A 20,643-nucleotide genomic window follows, 5' to 3' on the forward strand; every position below is an offset into this window, starting at 1 on the left:
TTGAAAGTTTACAATTCCAAACCCAGAGCTTACCCGGAGCATTTGAAGGCAGCACCAGACCACCGTGGGCGGGATAGGGCTATGGTAGTAAAAACGGAGGTTTACAAATTAATCTTTGATAACAGTAGCCATCCTCAAGGGCTGTACTGAAAGGGTTTCATTCAACGTTGCCCGTTTCACGTACACTACAGTTCCCAGGGAGCCGAGGGTCTCTCAGTGCAGTATCCAGGAAGTCGTCTGTGGTTGTCAAGCAAACTTTTACTTGTAAGCAAAGTGGCCTGAGTCTTTAAAATGTGCAGACTGTCTTCCTAGACTGCAGTTTCCTGCAACAGGTAAAACTTATTCTAAGCGAAACTACTGTATAATATTCCGTTGGAGGTACATTTGGTTGGAATTAGTGGAGTATTAATTGATTTTGCTACCGCATTATGTCAGAATTTGTCCAAAGCAGATAACGCTATTTTGTTAGCTAATTAAATGCTAGTTTGATAAGACAGATACAGATATATTGCAACTTAGTATTTTATGTTTGTCAGAAAGTCATTCGACGGTGTTGTTTAGACACTTTCCCATTGTGCATTTCAGGTAGCTGTGAGAGATGAATTGCTGTCATGGGTCTGTGCCCCAGGAGGTCCGGCCCGGTACAGCACGGGTCCTGGTGACTGAGCTGAGTGGACCGGGGCATATCAACCCAACTCCGGCCACAAAGCCCTGTGAGGAATCTGAGACAGCAGTGGAACTTTATCTCTCTCCAGAGAAGCTGGTAATTTCGCAGAAGTGCCTATGGATACAGTCAGTGTCCATCTGACTGACACACTCTGTTTATTTCGTCCTTCTTTGATTCATGTGGTTAGTCTGTGTGCATGACAGGCGAGCAACTTGCGTAGCTTAATTCCATGTTACCTGTGGAGACTTGGGTCGATCGATAACATTGGGCAAGTCAGCATGGAGATAAGACTTAGCATCCACTGTATGCATCCTGATGCATCGGATTATTATGTGTATAGTGGGGCAGCACAGGCTGTGCAGATTGCTGCTCCAATTTGAGGTGGGCAGACAGAATTATTTCATACCACAGGCTTCACGTGATTTGTTACATCAAAGTCATAGGTATATGTTCACGGCAAATATTGAATAATGAAACTCAAGTAAAGACAAATTCCAATTCAGTACGCCAGTATACCAGTATGTCAGAGGTCAACTGCTGTACTGTTAATTTATGTTCTTCACAGGAATTGCTGTGTGGAACTCAGGACCTCTCTCACGTGACCTCGATGGAGATCTGTGTAGACACACAAGAAAACACACTGGGTAACTTTGGTAAGATATACAGTACACCAAGGCATTTATAAAGGTAAATCATGGCTTATTATTTCATATTTTATCGCACAGGTACAAAGTTTGCATGTGTACTTATTACAGCTCAATGTTTTTCATTGGATTTAATTTTATTGTTTATATCTAGTGTTCCTTACGCAAACATGGCCACACACTCACTAACTCCAGTTATATGTAGGTTCAGTGTAAAATGATCATTCATAAGAGATTTTTATAACAACCACCAAGACAATCATGAAACAAATCTAGATAAGAGACAAATAAAGACATTGCTATAACGCACACTATGTGTCTAAACTAGATTTCCTGTCAGGTGTGCCAACCTGAGTGGAAAAAATGGAACTGATAATGGTGGAGGAACACTATGCTCATTATGCGCACCTTTATCGTCAGCATTTCCTACATTACTCAATGAGCGTAGGCATGACACAGTATTGTCTGTACATGTGGGAGTCATCCCTAGCGTGCCAACATCGGTGCTACTCCTTTAGCTAATTTAGGTTGAGCACATGATGAGGTGCGTTTTGGAATTGAACGGGGAGGCTAGTTTAAAACCGAAATTCAATAATCACCAACCTGTGACGTGAGATAGAGACGGACAGTTTTGTTTATCTGACAATCTTCTAGGTGCCCTCTTGCCCAAGCTGGTGCAGCTGAAAATGAACAACAGCATGATCGTGTCAGTAAGGTAACCGTAAAGTTACATTACATACATACTTTCTTCTTGTTTTTTTCCTACCTGTTCTTAGAAGCACACACCCAAACACACTCATATTATGTCAGAATTACCTAATGGAATATTAAAAATTCTCAAGGGGTTGCAAATCCTGAAACCAAAAAACAAAACTGAATTTGTGCTGCTGATGTATGCTTCTTGTCACAGTATGACCCATTTCATATTTGTCTTATGTTTAGAAACAAAGCAGGCATATCCAGGTCTTCCCTCAAAGAGAACTGTAATTTGACCCTGAGCAGGGATGGATTACTGTCATGCTTTACACTGATCAAATGTGCTACAAAACACTCCTTAGCCAGAGGCCTTGGCAATAATAAAAAGACAGCACTTTGAAGCAGAAAGGCAGGTCAGAAAAAGTGTAGTGTGATTGCAGTGCAGGTGTAGAGTGCTGCAGATGCCAGCAGATGCGGTGTTTAGTACAGTCTTAGAGACAGCTACACGTGGAGAACAGGTTGACCCACTTGTCTCACAATAGGACACAGGGGGGTTTGTGTCATATCAGCTTTCAGATTCATCCATTTGGACAGTCCAGGAAAAAAGGCAGGAAATATTGACAGTTTCTCCCAGATTGCCCTACCAGTTTGAATGCAGCTATAGCGGTGTCATCAAAATCAGGTAGAAGAAAAGTAACAAACCTTCAGGATGGAGTTGCACATATTGTAAATTGTCCTTATAATAGGGACAGGTGGATAAGTGTTACCCAAGAGACTACTGAGGGGATAAGAGAGTACAACAGAAAGATAGAGAGCTGTCTGCTCCACCCTGAGAGGAGCAGACCAGAGCCAGCCGGACGTGCACTGCCTCTGATAGCATTTCCTGCTCTGGGCTTTGGGAGCTGTAGTGGACAGGGTGTAACAGGGTTGGAGATATACTGAATGAGACTCTGCTGGAAGGGTCAGAGCAGGGGTGTGCTTTAGAGACAAGTGGGAGGCAGAAGAGAGGCCTGCATATTGGGGAAGAGAAAGGGGCCTCTAGCTTCAGTGGCCAAGTGACTGGATAGCGTTTCTTATGATTCACAGTGTTGTGTAACTCCCTTTCCTGCCTCTAAATCAAGTTTGTTCTACTTTGTCTCCTTAGAGACCTGGGAACAACCCTCTCCCACCTGCAGGTGCTGTGGATGTCTCGCTGCTGCCTACAAGACCTAGATGGCATTTCTTCTCTCTCCTCTCTTAAGGTAGATTTTATAGGTGACAAATAGCTCTGCGGCGAGACTATTCAACAAATCAGCAAACTGTTTAGGAAAAAAAAAACAACCTTTATTTGACTAACTTTATTTTTAAAAGGGTTAAAACATGTGTATTAATTAAAGGAAAAAAATCAAGGAATTCTAGGAATTCTAATGTTCATATTGGTTTTTAAATTTGTTTCTTAACGTTAACATAATTTTCATTTGTCATCACCTCTTTTTCTCCCCCTCTCCGTCCATTAATTTTTTTCTGCCATTCAACACCGTCTGTACTTCATTTCCCTGTTTTCAGGAGCTGTACGTGGCCTATAACAGTGTGTCAGACCTGAGTCAGGTTGGCATGCTGGAGAATCTGCAGCTGTTAGATCTGGAAGGGAATGATGTGGATGACTTAGTACAGGTCCAATATCTGGGGTTGTGTGGCAAACTCCAGGCACTCACCCTGGAGGGAAATCCTGTATATGTGCGCCCAAACCCCACCGCCACTAAGGTAGGGTAATGTTCTGCTAATGTTGTTTATACCAGAAAACTAAATAATATACATTTATCACGACCTGTGAAAAGAGATGGCGCTTGAATAGGGTAACACAGATCCGGTTTAACTCCTGTCCGTCTGCCCGTGTCAGGTTCTGTGTTTGTCCTTAATGTTTCAGCAGACACATATATTCGACAGTTAGGCACTGTTCAAAGGAGAGAGAAGTGGAATTGGAGACATCAGGGAGAGCCAAAATTAGCTACGGAAGTCATGTATCTGTCTGTACTGTACTTAAGACCAACAGTTATTCGTGATATTCATGATGGATAATTGTGTCATCACGCAAGGCTGATACTGTAAGAATAATAATGCAAGAAGAACATCTGACGGAGATACAGTTGTTTGCCTTTCAGCTGCTCCCATTAGGGGTTGACACAGCGGAATCACCATCCGCTTATACAATTCGGCATAGGTTTTTAATGCCGGTTGCCCTTCCTGACGCATTCTGGGTTAGTACTGCTAACTCTAGGGATCAGCAGCCAGCCTTTGCTACCACCTGAGCCATGGCCCCCCATCTGATGGAGATACAGTTCTGGTCAAAATTAGTGGCACCCCTGAATTTCAAGTACACGATTCAGAATATCTTCACAATTGAATGCAAATGAACCAGTGTATAATGTACAATCAGATTTTTAAATAAAATGTCCAAGGTTACTGAAAGAAAGAAAATAAAAAAACAAAACTAGCATAATAGTGAAATAATACAAACACACAATACTGAAAACACAAGACCTTCATATCAAACCTATTTTCCGACGCTGGGTAACACATTTTGCTCTAAAATGCCTTGGTAATCTTCTGATTTCATCATTCCTTTTGATACATTCAATATCTGCAGTACCAGATGCAGCACAGCAGCCCCACAGCATGATAAAACCTCCTTACTCCAGGTAGACCGTTCTTTTCCTTATGGGCTTCATTTCGTTTCCTATAAACAAACTGATGCACTGCATTCCAAAAGAACTCTACTTTGGTTTCATCTGCCCATAGAACATCATCGCAGAAATAGATAATCCAGACTGTGGATTATCTATAAAATTTTTGCAAACATTAATCTTGACTTTTTGTGCCTTTCTTTCAATAATGGTGTCCTCCTTGGCCTTCACCCATGGAGCCGTACTTGGTTTAGTGTGCGGTATATGGTATGGGCTAAAACCCCCACTCCAGATTGCTCTGGGTCAGCCTGAAGCTCTTTAGATGTCCTGAGTGGTTTTTTTTCCTCAATCCACATCAACCTTTGCAGAATTCTCTCAATGAGTTCTCCGTAGCACCATGTCCTGGAACAGTTGAAACAGGCACAGCGAGATCTTTGCCGATCGCCTTGTAGCCTTCGGAATTGTTATGTTTTTTGATAATAGAATTTCTGATGCTCTCAGACAGCTCTCTTGCCTTTACCATTGTGAGAAAGAAACTGGAAACCATCAGCCCATTTTTGTGCAGTAAAACCATCATTCATTGGTTAATTCTGGTGATGTTAACACATTAAGCACAGGTGAATTTATTTATTTTTTATTTTGTTCGAGGAACTAATTTAAATTCATCAAAAGGGGGCCGATAATTGTGTATGGGGTGCATTATGAGTTTTTATTAGTTCACTATAATGCAAGTTTTGTTTTTTTCTTTTTTTCTTCTTCTTCTTCTTGTTTTCCTCAGTAACCTTGGACATCTTATTTAAAAAAAAACTGATTATAAAAAATTGCTTCATTTGCAATTATTTCTGAAGATATTCTGAATTATGTACTTAAATTTCAGGGGTACCAATAATTTTGACCAGAACTGTATGTGGGTTTTATGTGTTCTCATGTGTATCTTATCCAGATTACAGTTAAGATATAAGGAGAGTACACTTAAAATGCTGGGATCACGCCACTTGAAGGAACCAATATCAAGTAGTGCAAGGTTCAGAGCAATCTGGCAAAAGACAGAACAGAATAGAGAACGGGTTGGAGGTGAATAAACGCTTGAGAAAGGATCTGGGCAGAGTTCCTGAAAAGGAAGTGTTGAATTCAGTTGATGTTGTAAGAGCCAACTTGCAAATGCAACTTGTGGTTCTGATGTGGGTAACATTCAGTTAATTGTGTCTCCTGTGCTAGCACGCTGTTAGCCCTCATGTCTTTGTCACATAATTGGCCGAAATGTAATTAGCGTGTGCTGAGACATGAAAGTATCTGTGTGATCTCACTGCTCTGTATCTGGGTCTTGAATACACCAGACAGGACACTGGGAGAGCAGGCGGCATAAAAAATAATCAAACATAACAGCCACGTCTGACACACTCTTCTGTGGAGACATGATGAGACAGTGCATATTGGATTTCTATTAAAACTGGCCAATACATTATTAATTTCATGTAAATGTCCAGTACATAAAGCAGCTCACCATGGACCAACTCAGTGACATACGGGGTAGAAGCTGCATTTCCACCTTCCATGGATTCGAGACACAGTGTGCTTTAATTTTTTTGGGCCACTGTGAATGTGTTTATTTACACCCACCAGCCGAGCATTAATTAGGAAACTAGGGCAATGAGGGGAGATGCTGAGCTGAATATGCATTAGGCCTGTGCTTTGTAGTGACTGAGGGGTTCTTGAGTTTGCTCTCTTGCCAAACTATCACTTCTCTTGCTCTCTCTCTTTCCACTACACACACACACACACACACACACACACACACACACACACACACACACACACATCCACTTACTTCCTCTCACTCAGCCCTCATTCTCCTCCTCTTTTCTCTTTCGTTTCCTCCTTGCCAGCCTTGCTCTCTCTTTTTCATTCACTGCATGTGTGTAGTTTGGTGAAGGGCAAGAGTGCTGTGCTCTAATTTGATCGCTCAGTCGCTCAGTGATTACTGGACTCTCACTGCTCCCTCTCTCCCTCTCTCCGTCTCTCTGCGTCGTGATAAAAGACCAGACCTCAGTTCAAAGTGCCCATTGTGGACTTTAGTAGCAATAGTTATTAACTTGCATGGCTTTATGCATCTTCCCTCAATGTCAATAAGTTAGGTTTCACGGATGAATTAAAGCGACATAATGGTGAAAAACAAGTGCAAAAAGAAGAAGACATTATCTTAATGTGACGCTGTAGTAACTATTGACACATTTAGCACTGTCCTATGTTCGGATTGCTAGTGTACCACTGGTTTGGTTGACTCTATAAACCAATACTTTTTTAAATTATGGGTCAAAATGACGACATCAGAGTCACGTGACCTCTCCTTTATAACATATGCTGGTTCGTTATCATGTGTGGGTCATTGTGTAGTATAGCTAAATTACAGAGTACTGTAGCTAGAACTGAATATAATTTAGATTAGAGGTGCAACGATTCCATTTTTTGGAGCCAAGTGGAGTACCATGTACATCATTAAGTTGCTCAGTCGATGTCAATCTCAGATCTGAGTGGTCTGTTCATTAAATAAGTCTTTTATATCATTTGAACTAGCACATAAACTGAAACCACTGCATGGCCACAGCAGGAATATATGCATTAGTGATGTTTTTCAGACAGTAGGCAATCCTATAAAACACTGTCACATAATGTACTCATGGCTTTTAATGCAAAAAAAAAGGCTACATACCATTAAACTGTAATAGCCCTGCTTAAAACAATGGATCAGCCCCATGTGGTGGGCTGGTGAAAGTCATTTGTGTACGTACAGAATCTCACTATGTAATTTGAATGAACTGACAGAAATATGAAATACTATCAAGTGTGAGCTTTAAGATGTTTTATATAATAGGTTTGATAGTTGACTTTATAGGCTCCCCATGAGCTACATGAATCTGGCATAAGCTACATCCAGCCTTTTTCTCCACATTGCATCAATTTCTAGACACTGTCTCTCTCTTTCCTATGCTTCCTCTCTTCTACCCAGACTACAGACTATAGATATCGGGCTGCAGTGAGGGAGTTGGTCCCTCAGCTGCGTTACCTAGACGATGTAAGGGTGGAGGAGGACACGCTGAGCTGCAGCAGCACCATGGGACAAGACTGGGCCATTCTCCGAAACTCCATCAGAGACTGCAACTCCTCTCAGGTTGCTACTGAAGACGGTGTGTGTGTGTATATGTTGTTTTGAGTAAGTCGATACAGACCAGTTAATTACAACGGTGTTTTTAATGGGCCCCTCACTTTTGTCTTTGTAGAGGAGACAGCAGACAGTGCGTGTCCTTACAGCAGACCCAGCTCAGCCAGGTGCCCTGCTTCCAGCCACTCCTGTGTCTGGCCGCTCTTCTCAGCGGGCTCCAGACCCCACACTGGCTCCAGACCCATGTCAGCGACCAGGCCTGGAGTTTTCTCCCCTCATGGATCCAGACCTGGTTCTGCAGACTCAGATTCAGCAGCAGTGGAAGCAGAAACCAGCATCCTAACACATGGTTAGGCACTGTGACTGTTCTTCAGAGTGATGTTTCTGCTGTGAGATCTTCCAGCCACAGTGTCTCAATTTCATCCGTGTTATGAACTTGTCTCTGTAGTTGCTTTACTGCTTTCATTAACCATATCTGTTGTGGAATAATTGCTAATCCCTGAGAACAATTAAAATCTGTGCATTTTATTTACTTTTAGTGCCAGTTACTAGTACTTCCGATTAGCATCATCCTGTACAGACAAACACTCTTAACAGCAGTCTTTACTCAACACTGCCACCAAGAGGACTTATTTGTCATAAAAGTCTTTCATTTAATGAAATCCCTCTCTCATCTGTTGATCAATGAAGGAGCTGGTAAGGTCCTGTTCTGTGGAAACCCGGTCCAGGCTATGCGAGCAAGGCGAGAGAAGTTGAGGGTAGGTGGCGTGTGTTGGAACAACAAAATTCCTTCGAGTCAGTGAAAAATACATGTTGTTCTCGAAAAAACAGATCTCTCAAATTGATCTGCACCAATTTATCATTTCCTGCACGCTGTTGCCCATACAGCAGAGCATTTTAGTGTCCACTGAAAAGAACAAGCTTTATGGGTTTTGACAGGCCATTATGACTGTGTGGCACCAGCAGCCCATCTCTTTAATGTCATATCAGTATAAACAGAAGGAACTGATTATTAGCAGGAGGACAGAGACCTGAGATGACAGGCACAGTGGTGGGATAACACAGGGGATGAATATGCGTAAAGGGTGCAGCATTGTAAGATGGGCTTGACAAATGGGGCTTTCTCTGCCAACACCATGTGATCTATCACAGTGGCATTTTCACACCGCTGCTGTCACAGTCTTTCTTCTTCCTCCTGCTCAGTCGGCCCCTGCTGTGTTTGGTCTACCTCTCTGTCTGACCATTACCCGAGTGTACTGTATATACATAATAAATGTTGTGTTTCCTAGTTTCTTCTCCTAGCATCATGCTCCCTTTCTTCTGTCTCATAGACGGCACCCACCAAGTCTACTTTCACCCCCCGTGACCTGCCCATCCATGTGCCAGAGCACACGTATGACCTTGAGGAGCCTGATTTTAGACAACGCAGTGATGTGTTTGCTGAGCTTAGAGCCTGGAGGGACCAACACAGCAGGTACTAACTACTTACACAGCTCTGTCTATTTTTCTTAAGGTGGAAACACACTAAATTATATAATAGATCATTCTTAACCTCTGTCTTGCCATGACAGACCATTCGTACGACAAATGTCCTCCTACTTGGTTTTTCAGGCGTCTCCAGGCCATAGAGACAGAAAGATTACCACAGGTCCTGGTCATTTGCCACAGTGATGATGAAGAAGAAGGTTTTGGTGGTATGAGGAATGACGGTAGTAATGAAGAACATGTTGAGGAGAAGCATGGGGACAGCCTAGATACTGCCTCACTAGATTCCTCTTTCCAGTCTCTTTTCCCAGGTGAATACTCACTGAATGCATGTGCTCACTGTTGCTTATAACAAGACTGGGAATGTGAGAGAATTTAAAAATCTGTTGATAGTCTTTTCACAATAACATCTAAGTTAAAAACCAAGACATAAATTGGAAACCAGTAGATAAAATACATTAATATCAGCTACTGAAGCTTTTGTAATGATTTTGTTTTCAGACCTGTATAGTAGAGAAGCCTTATCCCCTGATGTGGCTCAACTGTCCCTGTCCTCAGACTCCACGCTGTCCCCTTCCCCCCCTGTCAGTGCCGCAGCAGCTTCTGGTAATCGGAAACCACAAGGGATGCGTGCACGTAGGCTTCGGCTCAGCCAGGCCTATTCAGAACATTTAACAGATTCCCATGGGACAGGTACAACAGCAGGAGACACAGAATGGACGCTCCAGAAGATCCAGCATGTGACCAGGACCAACATGTCTCTGTTACCCCAGGCTGCACGCATACCCCGCCCACCACCAACAAGTGCCCTTCGTGAAGGGCTCGTGGATTCATTGTATGGCATTATCAAAGCTTATGTTTATATGGTATATCAATGTATATGTATTTATACAGTATCAACATGATAGATTTATTTTGTGTTTTTGCTGTTTAAGACTCCTTTATAGCATATGTCATTAGAATTGTGGGTCTAATGCAATTCAGAAAATAATTGAACTGAACTGTTGAATTATTTGATTTATACTTTGATTTGAACAGGGGAAATGTATAGTTATCAAATCAGTGTTTTAAAAAAAAGGACTCTTTTTTTTCAAAATGGAGGAATTATCATTTTAGAATTAAATGTCAATATCAATTACCTGTGATTTGAATAGATGGTAATTAGCACTGTGTAACATTCTGAATGAAACTTAGTTGTTTACATAGGGTGGTACTAAAGAAAGGTTTCCTGTCTTTCAGTGCGGAGATGGACTCATCGAGTGTACAGTCCAGCAACAAGCACCTTCACACTCCTCAGATGTCCAAACTTCAGGACAGACCATTGATTACCCGTCCTCACACAGCCAGGGCAGCTCTACAGAAACATCACCAGCACCATATTCTCCAGCCTTGCAGAGGGAGCTCACACCCAGACTGACACCAGAATGGGCTGATGTTTGGCTGCCTTGCCAGTGATGAGTATGAATAGTACGTGCCTATTCCCTGCCCTTAAAAACAGAGTGGTAGCATGGAGACAATTCAAGAGAAATTTGCTCTGAACCTCGCTCGCACCATTCTTTGAGGTGTGTTGGGATTAACAGTATTTTGCCATAAATTCTCTCTCTTTTTCTTTTAAAGAAGATCCAGTAGCTACTGTAAGCAGTTCCACTACTGTTGGGGCTGACACGCCAGCATCCTTCAATATGAATAATTGTGTAAATAATAATAGTAACAGAATGGTTGGAGGACTTGCTATAATGGGATCATCCCTCTGATGATCCCATTTGGTTTTTAGCTGGATGAAAATGAATGTGGGTTGTACTTAATACCTCATATTTGCTTTTCTCAGTTTGAAATGTAACTCAAGTGCTACCTTGTATTTTATCCAATTAAAAACATCTTTATCAATTTGAGATTATTGTGTTTCTCTTTCATTAACGCTGAGCTGTGAGATAAAAAAAAATGTGTAGGTAGAGTTTGGCCAAGAGTTCCTGCAGTGATGATGACTGTCCTGATATTCATGCTGCAATAGTGCCTTTTTGCCACTGGAAGGCACTATCTGTAAACATTAAATCAAAAAGTGCTCAAACGCTTCAACACCCTTGAGCAAACAATCCCTCAAATCCACCTCCTTGAAACACAATTTTCCTTCCTTTTCTTCAATGTATGTCCACATCTAAGGCAGCATATGCATCAGAAAGAGTGTGATTTACAATATACATATACAAGCATAAAAGCATGCAAGCTGTGGCTTTGCAAACTGCTAATACAGGAGAAAATGTTTCATGGTGTATTAACTGATACTTAAAACAAGTAATGGACTGGAACAAATCAGCTCCACTTGGGTTTTACATGTTCTAACTGTGACATAACCTATTGGTTTCCAAGAGTTATGGGAAAATTACCTGTCCATTGTACTGTGAAGGACAATCTCAGGCTGATTTTTATCCTGAGACACACTTATGACCTACAGTATTTGGATAGATGGGGCACAGAGAGGCAGTCACATTTAACACCTTAGTAGTACTTCAGGGGCACATAATGTAGAGAGTAGTGGTTTGTGTTGAAGCTGTCACATTGATTTTTACATGGAACTCCATGTCAGGGGGAACTGCTACAACCAGCTTGCTGACGTTTCCAATATTTAACTTGCCCAGTCTATCACACGCAAAAACACACACACACACACACACACACACACACACACACACACACACACACACACACACACACACACACACACACACACACACACACACACACACACACACACACACACACACACACACACACACACAAAAAGCACTTCCTACATTTCTGTCATCCATGCTTCAGTTTTGTCCACAGAAACAGGATGGAAATAAATGAGTCAAAATAACAAAGCACAGGCAGTCATTAAACCTTTAGTGTGCTGTTAATGCTCCTCACTAAAGTGTTGGATTAAGAGGTGTGCACATGTCAGATAGAGGAATGTAGGATGTGTGTATACATGTAAGTGTGCATAGCCACTCAACCATGAGACAGCTCTTATGTAACTTCTTACTGTAGTTCTTATCTTCTAGTAAATCTTTCCAACACGTAACGGTACCACCTTCGATTGCCTTTCTCACACAGCTGCTTCATTTGTGGGATTGTTCCTGTCTCTTACTCCCTGTCAGGTGTTTTCAGTCATACTCCCGTCTCATTGGTGCTATTAGATCTCAAGACACAAATGGAGGAGAATGGAGTGAAAAGTGAGGCCTTTTATGATGGGAAGGTGGGATGGAGGCCACCTGCTCTCTCTGAATAGTCTTGTAATTTCTCTGAAAGGGATCATTCTCGCACCTGGTCAGGACTGGGGACCTAATCTGGCCTGAGAGAAGCTTACTTCCACTCCCCAGTTATTACCAGATGATAACAAACCACAGGGGCCTGGGCTTTATCTACTGATGTGATATAGTAAATATTGCGAGAAAAGCTGAAAATTGGATTGCAAACAAAAACAATTTCCTCTAATGTGTCTGATGTAGTGAAACAGCAGTTTCAGTACGGTTTTTCTGGAATGATGTATTTTTCTCTGTACCAGTTTGAGCTACCCGTATTGTCAAGAGAAGAAATGTTTTCCTCTAAAAAGCATGTGTCTATATTCTTTTATCTAATAAAACACCACTGTGGTTAGAGAAGTCAGGGTCCATGGAGATGGTCTTTTTAAACAAAAATCAAATTAAGAAAACAAAACAATTATACCACTGCAGTGCAACTGCATCATAAATTTATTCCTTAAAACCTTTTCCCTGAGGAGGAATACAAAAAACAGGCGGTGGACTATATTAATAAAGCAAATATAACACATAATACAGTACATACCAACTGAATAAGTCCCTCTCTGTCACAAATACACACACACACACACACACACACACACACACACACACACACATACAAGGGTAAACAAACTGACGTTTCTGAAACACTGAAGTGGAGAAAACCGTGTTAGCACATGCTGTGAGTACCTCATTAAACAAATACCAGATGTGGTTAAGATGATTCAAATAAATCCATGATCGTGTCAGGTAGGTTGTAGTTACATTCAACCAAACACCCCAGCAAAGCTATCAGAGACAGGAGGTTTGTAGAAGAATCTAGCTGCATGCCGTCCAACTAACAAGATGGCTGTGATTAATGACCTGGAAAAGCCTAGTTATAAACCACAAACCAACATACAGTATAAGTTGATAATGGAAAGGGATTTAAGGGATGCATTTTTTTATTTTATTGTCAGATAATAACATTAACTTGAGTCGGGTCACTTTTTTCCTATCAGGCATTGTAAGGGAAAATACCTACAGTATGAGTTCAGACAGGCCCAGCAGAAGGTGTCTGTACAGTGCATGTAAGACCACAGGATCCTGCCGGAAGGAACATTCCATTCACAAAATATTCAAGCTGCATAACTCATTTTCTGTTGACACCTTTACAACGAAAGGCAGACATTTTGTCTCTAATCGTATACAAAGGGCATACATGTATTCATAATTACTCCTTCATATTTACAGCTTTCTGAGCGAGGTTTAATCTTATTTGCAACCCTGAAGTGATTAACTTGCATGACAAAGCAATACATTTAATGTTTACAGGTAAAGTAATAGTCTTTGTGTTAGTATACATTTCCTGTTATACCTGAGTTCTGCTATCAATGTTGATTTTCCTTCAACATGGTCAAGCCAATCAGAGAATAATTTTTGCCATTGCCTGATTAACTGAAACCACAACTGAATCCACTGTACTTTTGTGATTTAAAAAAAAAAAAAAAAAACAATCAGGGATAATAAACAGATATTCAAAAAGCACTTTGTACTGTTGGGAAAAGGTTATATCAGCAATAACATCTCAAGGCACTCCTCTCAGTCATTGTTTTTCAATGCTGATTGATATCCCAGAGCTAATACTGCATTTTCCGCTCATTCTGTTTCAAGGTCATGATTTCAATAACTACAAGCAGCAGGAGGCACTGGGGATTACCTGTTGTTCAAGAGGAAGAGAAGAAATGCAACGGGACTGGGATAGAAGCCTATTTTCTGGCGTACTAATACTGCATACATCAATTTTAAATCACAGTATCTTGGCATGCTTTTAGAAAAAGTTCCGGAGCCTAATAATGTGTGCTTAATAATCTATTCCGACAGAAGAAAGCCACAAACAGCTGTTGTAGTTTTCTGCTTTGTGGTTCATTTTCAGTAGCTTCCTCTTTGAAAAGACTTATTTTAGAGAAGTGAATGTAATTTGTGGGACAAATACAAAATTTATTTTAGTTTTGCGTATTATGGCAAAGGCACATGTCACACCAAAAATAAGATTTAGTGGTTTAAGGAATGTTTGGCCAAGTAAGATGAAAGATGAAAGATGAAAGTGAAACATTTTCATCAATATTCATTGATAATGGAGTTTTGTATTCTTTAATTTATCCGGAAAAAAAGGGAATCTGATAACACAGGATACATGTTTTTTTGTTAACAATATTTAATCTTTTGATACACTAGATTGTGTTTAAGTTATGTAGTATTTTATTATATACTCAGAAACATCTTTGGCCTACACATTCTTGATTGATCAGCATCACAAAATGTGCATTAAAGGTTTATATTAACCCCATAGCAAATCTTGTTGAGATCAGTGAGAGTTGCCACATGGATGATTTCCCATCCTTTTGTTTAGGAAACAGGATAACCTTTTGTTAAAGAATGTTTCAGTTGATGAAAAGATTATTACAGAAGTTATTACAACCTTCCGCTTCTAGCGCTTCCTCCTCATTATAGCTCAAACACAAGCTGTAACATGTTATAAATTGAAGATAGCATCCTCTGTATCAGTGCAGCATTTTTGTCAGACATAACAATGTCCTCACGGCCTCCGTGAATGATGTCAAGTGCCCCAATCTCAGATAAAATCAGATTTTGTTTTGAACCCACGTGGAAGGTGAATTTCAAAGTGTAATGTCTTTGGAAGCCAACCCATTTAAAACTGTAATTAGTTACAAATACATTAGATGATCCAACAGTGTAGTCCTGTGTAATCCATCTGCTCCTGTCTCAGTTACCTGTAATACAAAGAATTACTGTCCCCATACTTTGGAATCAGATTAAATTTTGCTTCCAATCCTCTGAGTCTGGGACTTTCTCAGGCCAGGCTGCACAGTTTAAAGCTTTTTATCGTAACAGTAGATAAGGACCTCCAACGACCTCCAATGTTAGTGTATGATGTTGCCATAGAAATACAATTCCTGGCTGTCCCTCTGAAACAGCTGTCAAGTGTAGGTAGTCTTTTCTATTGCATTTTGTCTGAGCACACAGTTAGCGCATACGAATTTCATGTTAACATTTCTCCTTAGATATATTGTTGTTTGTTTTTATTTTTTTATTTTTTTTAGTCCAGTTATTGTAACCCTAATATTCTCGATTAACACCTTTAATTTGAAACCGCGGACCGGACACTGTATTATTTCTATTTCCGGGGTGACTTCACGCCAGCGGACTTGTGACAACGGGGACCAGAGGATGAAGCACGCTGTCGTCGGTCGTAACCAAGCTCGGCTCCCAACTCACTTGTAAGTTGTTTTCACCGTGTGTTTTATCGCCTGCCAGAATAGTGTGGAATAGAAACGTTGTTGGGGACTGACAAAGGATGCAACAATTGCTGGACAGTGAGCTCCGAGCGCGGCACCTGCGGGGTGATGTCAGGCTAACGATGAACTGGTACGCGAAACTTTTCTCGCTGACTTTGTTGTGTAACTCGCGTAAGTTAGGCTTAAGGTTGCGGACGAACTTGCTGTCGGTGAGTTTTAAGTGGCTCGGTTTCTCTGATGTAGTTCTTTTACTGCCAGTATGACTTATAGTTGCTGACAAATCTAGCCTTGTCTCTCTGACAACAAAAATTCAGTGAAACGTTGTGCTAGCGTAAACTCACTTAGTTACAGCTAACTTTGAGTAGGTTAGGTTATTCTTCAAAGACACTGATCTGAAACCAGAGCTAAGCTGAATGAAACAATAATGCTCCATCACGACATGATGTCAACAGCCACAACATCACGACTTCAAAGCCTCATTGTCACCAAATCCTCATCATCAGGATCTGCTCTTTGGAATTGAGCGAGCATATCTGCAATTTTGGCAAAATTGGAAATTTTAAAGATAGAGAACTATCCTTTGTTGTGCTAGATGAGTAGAGGGATTAATGTATTGGGGAACGGTTTACTGATTTATCATAATGTGGCAGTATAATACATTTTGATCTCTTACTGTATCTCTTCTTCTTCATGTTATTCTCATATTTAGGGCTGCAACGAACCATTATTTTCATTATTGATTAAGCTGCAAGTTGTTTTTTTTTTTTTTAAAGGGATCGATTAATTGATCCCCACAAATGAGAAGCTCGAGTCAGAGAGTAATTTTTGGTTTAAAAAAAGAAAAAAGAAAAGAAAAAGATTGAAATTGCTAATGCATAATTACTGATTTCTGTCGATTAACAAACTGACTGACTTATCTTTTGAGCTCTACTCATATCTATTAATTCGCCCCCCCCCCCTTTTTTTTATTTTTTATTTTTTTATTTTATTTTTTTTACATACAGTATGAACAAAACCTGATTTACGTGAGGATTTACTGTTCCACCCAAAAACGACCCAGACAGCATCCTTTGGGATACAGTAATCAGTATAAACCACACATATTATGATTGCACATAAACAATAAGGCTTAATGTTTATCAGTTTGTTGACCTTCCTTGTTTACCTAATTGCCTAGCTGTTCTGCTGTTCAAGTTTCAGTCTGACAGAATATGTATTTGTCTTGTTCCTAATCTTGTTTCTTGCACTTCCTCCTCGTCTCATCTGCTGTTTGTGCCTTTTCTCTCTTACTTCCCTGTATTTTTATACAGTGTTGTTTTCTTCCTTATTCTTTATGTTTCCCACTTCACAAATTAACCAAGAGTAAATAGCTCAACTTTGTAAATCGTTGTCGTGGCCTCTGTCTGTCTTCACTATAACTATTTTACAAATATTTTATGTATGTTTTGAAAAATGGAAGCCGTAATGTTTAGGAATCTTTGATGTTTTTTTTTTAACAGATAATGTTTGCAGGAGAAACTGTTTGAGAATGAGGCTGAGATGCACTATTTTTGTTTTGGTCGTCTTCAAGAAATTATCTCTGTCCATTCAGACTGATCATGAATTCAGAACTCTTAGAAGATGATATATCAGAGCAAAATTTATGGATTTATGCTTAGTGGTGCAGTCAAAATGATTTACATTGATTTTCCTCCAGTGTTTTCCCAGAATAAATTTGCAGCTCACTCTGTTCATAATGCTGGAATAAAATGAAAAGTGGGACAAAAAAGATGACAGTAAAGTGTTTAGTTGCTTGACCTCTTTGTCCCCTACACACTATGAAATGCATACATGGTGACTCATTTGTCCAGCTGCTCAATACCAGAGAGCATAAAGGCTTGTCTACCAGCTGAGAATCACGCACACACCCCCATACCAAACCTTCAACTCGCAGACACTAAATCATCGCAACACCAACCCCCTTCTCAACTCTTCTGCTAACGTATCGACTTTTAGGAAAACTGTGATAGTTTATATTCACTATAGATCCACCTTGCATGAGTAGGATACTTAGATTTAATCACATGTGTGGTTTGACATCATGTAAGCGTAAATATAGCCCTACAGGCTCTGTTTTGATTTTTTTTAACATTTCAGTTAAACATTGTAATTTGATTCATGCAGCATAGATAGGAAAATGCAGTTTGGTGAACATACCAAAGCAGTTTGCATACTGTAAATAATTGGTCTAGAAAACTAAAAGATGACTACTTTTGGTGTCATTTCCTGATTAGGTCTAATCTCTAGGTTGCATGTTCCATCTGCAAAAATATTGCAAGAATCTTCAGTAAGCCCGGAGCCAGAATGTGCCTATTATCTATTGGCAAGCTGATACAGGACTCTTAATCCTCAGGTAGTCCTCTCTGTTACCTTTAAAAAAAAAAAAAAAAAAAATCAATGGCAGAGTCTTAGACTTGTCATTGCCATCCATGCTCTGGATACTGTATGCTCTGTCCCCTTCCCTTGCTGCAGCTCATCAGCTATCCTGTCACATTCACATTGTAGAGAGGTAATTGTGCCCCTTTTTTTACTTAGTAAATGCTTTTGTGAGGTTGAGACATGGCTGCCACCGCTGAAGTAGGGTCATTTTCTCGTGCTGAGGAGATGTATTATAAGGCAGATGACTGTGTCATCTACATGGCTGAGAAAATGACAGATGTGTGTGTTTTAGTCTAGGTGATCAACCTGCTGCCTAACATTTGTAGATGGTATTGTCTCTCTGTTCTGTTGAGAGTTTATGCTGGAGAGCCTCACTATGATTTAGTTTACTACCTTTGGCAGATGCCAGTGTCCCGGTAAAAACATGATACATTTCACACTCAGAGAGTTTTATTTTGAAGTCTATGTTTAAGTAGTCTAAAGCTAAAACATGTATAAATAGTTAAAATAAATGTTTTTGTCCTGTTCAGGATGAAGGGTGAAACAACTTAATGAATTTATATTAAAAAACAGATGGCTATTTATATTCTTTAAGATGACACTAATCTGCAGATCTGTGGTTCTCAAATTCAGAAGCTCCAGCACGAGGGTCATAGGATGATTTTTGGGTGGCAAGGTTAATATGGGATAGGTGGCTAAAACTTCTACTTATGCAAATGCATTTTCAGGTCTCTCTTCAGTTCCTGTTAATATTGAATGCAAATAATCGACCTGAAAAGGGATTGCTGCATTGCTGATTTTGGCAGATGATGTAGCTTTGCTGGCTTCACCGGGCTCTGAGCTCTGCTGCTGAGGGTCAGCATTTCTGAGTCTAAAGCTGCAGTAGCCTTTTCGAAAACAGTGGGTAGGCCCCTTTGGGTTGTAAGCTACTTCTTAATGAAGGAGTTTATGAATATCTGGGTCCTATCCAAAGAGATGGTAAAATGGAGCCTTTCATTAACAATAATATTATTTTGCTTACACGGAAGGCTGGATCTGTCCTGAACTTGGGAATCAGTTTGTTGAAAGGTTTTCTCTCCCTTCTGATTTATAATTTACTTCAACCATTTTGTGATTTGCTGTGAAAACATGAAAAAATATAGCAAGTGTGCTTGTATATTCCCAGCATTGACCACACGTGACATACTAGTTTGCACTGGTCTTTGCATTTGTGCATCAAGATTATATGGCAGCAGGATTCGGATAACTGCATATTGTATCCGAATAAGGAACAGAAAACCAAAACAACAAATGGACAGGTTAGACAAAAGTACGAAAAGTCTGCTCGGTCATTTCAGAAGTGAACATGATAACTCATTTAGTCTTAATGTTGTCTTACACCTAACAAAATAGGCACCTTTGTAATTTAGAAATTCTTGATTGGTCTCCCACCTTAGAAATTGTCTCTGAATGATTACAGAGCAGAATGAGGGATCCAATGATAGTAAATCTGCCATTTCTACATTGAACTGGAGACAACATTGCATCTGCCATTGTCACTACCAATCCATTTGGTTATTCAACTGTAATGTAGCCCCACGCTTGTGCCAACTTCTGCACCAACTTGGTCTGTTGTATTTGTGGTCGCAGAACTGGATTAGATGTAATGCAGCAAGAAGTTATTGCTCTCTGATATGACTTACTGTATATAACATTGATATATCCAAAAAACTCTGCCCTTCTTTTTTTAAATCTAGAAAAAAAATTCAGTTTAGCGTTCTAGCATCCCTAAAATCTAGCCTTCAAGCTGGATGTAACACTACATTAAAGCCATAATGGATCAGCCAATGAAAACACAGTTTGGATGTTATTTTTTTCTTTGCCTCACCTGTTTTACTATCATTTTTGGCTGGACCACAACAACGGGACCATCCCTATAAACAGTCACTATTTCATTCCAATGGCGGATTTGACTCACTGAGTGAAAAAGTTACACCATTGGTCAGTCAAATGCCACGTGACTGATTGTTGGAATTTCCCCATTGGCTGTTGCTCTTTCAAAATGAATTGGCGCAAACAGTTTCTATTGCAACATCAGGGGGGGTGTTTACAGGCAGTGTTGCCAACCTAGCACCTTTGTAGCTAGATTTACTGACTTTTTCACCCCATAGAGTGGGAGTTGCCGGTTTTCCCCCACGAGCGCTTTCCCTCCGCAGGAACACCTCTGTCTCATTCAGTTGACCACATGACAGCTGACACAGACATGAACAAGCTTCTAACTTTCTCTCTGATGGATCATTTTACAAGTAAATATAGCTGAAATCACAGGACAGCCGTTGTCCTTAACTTAT

At 40.3% G+C, this 20,643-nt stretch overlaps 2 protein-coding genes across 8 annotated transcripts in view; both read left to right on the top strand.

Moving 5' to 3' along the window:
* The first annotated feature begins 65 nt into the window (after positions 1-65).
* lrrc56 (leucine rich repeat containing 56) lies at positions 66-11,147 on the top strand. 5 transcript variants are annotated; one of them, XR_005707969.1, is made up of 14 exons: positions 66-332; positions 586-763; positions 1,233-1,320; positions 1,966-2,026; positions 3,152-3,248; positions 3,553-3,750; positions 7,678-7,855; positions 7,949-8,179; positions 8,521-8,588; positions 9,162-9,304; positions 9,442-9,626; positions 9,817-10,150; positions 10,555-10,782; positions 10,933-10,946. XR_005707969.1 is itself a non-coding variant. In XM_040133331.1 (14 exons), the coding sequence occupies exons 2-13, from the start codon at positions 599-601 to the stop codon at positions 10,768-10,770; spliced, it is 1,995 nt and encodes a 664-aa protein (XP_039989265.1). In that variant the 5' UTR covers positions 66-332; positions 586-598; the 3' UTR covers positions 10,771-10,782; positions 10,933-10,946. The 5 variants fall into 5 exon arrangements, 4 of the variants coding, with proteins under 4 accessions (XP_039989265.1, XP_039989264.1, XP_039989267.1 ...); XM_040133331.1 differs by having other exon boundaries at positions 9,817-10,181; XM_040133330.1 differs by having other exon boundaries at positions 9,817-10,181; positions 10,555-11,147.
* Positions 11,148-15,771: 4,624 nt separating this feature from the next.
* rassf7a (Ras association domain family member 7a) overlaps positions 15,772-20,643 on the top strand; it is a 36,193-nt gene continuing 31,321 nt past the window's right edge. Inside the window, exon 1 of one of the 3 annotated variants that reach the window (XM_040133952.1) lies at positions 15,772-15,877. The gene's annotated coding sequence lies outside the window, so the exon portion shown is untranslated. Of the gene's footprint in view, positions 15,878-15,907; positions 16,026-20,643 lie in introns of those variants that run through there. The other 2 variants (XM_040133953.1, XM_040133955.1) reach the window with 2 other exon arrangements.

Source organism: Xiphias gladius, chromosome 8 (assembly GCF_016859285.1).
Source record: "Xiphias gladius isolate SHS-SW01 ecotype Sanya breed wild chromosome 8, ASM1685928v1, whole genome shotgun sequence".
Classification (NCBI taxonomy): Eukaryota; Metazoa; Chordata; class Actinopteri; order Istiophoriformes; family Xiphiidae; genus Xiphias; species Xiphias gladius.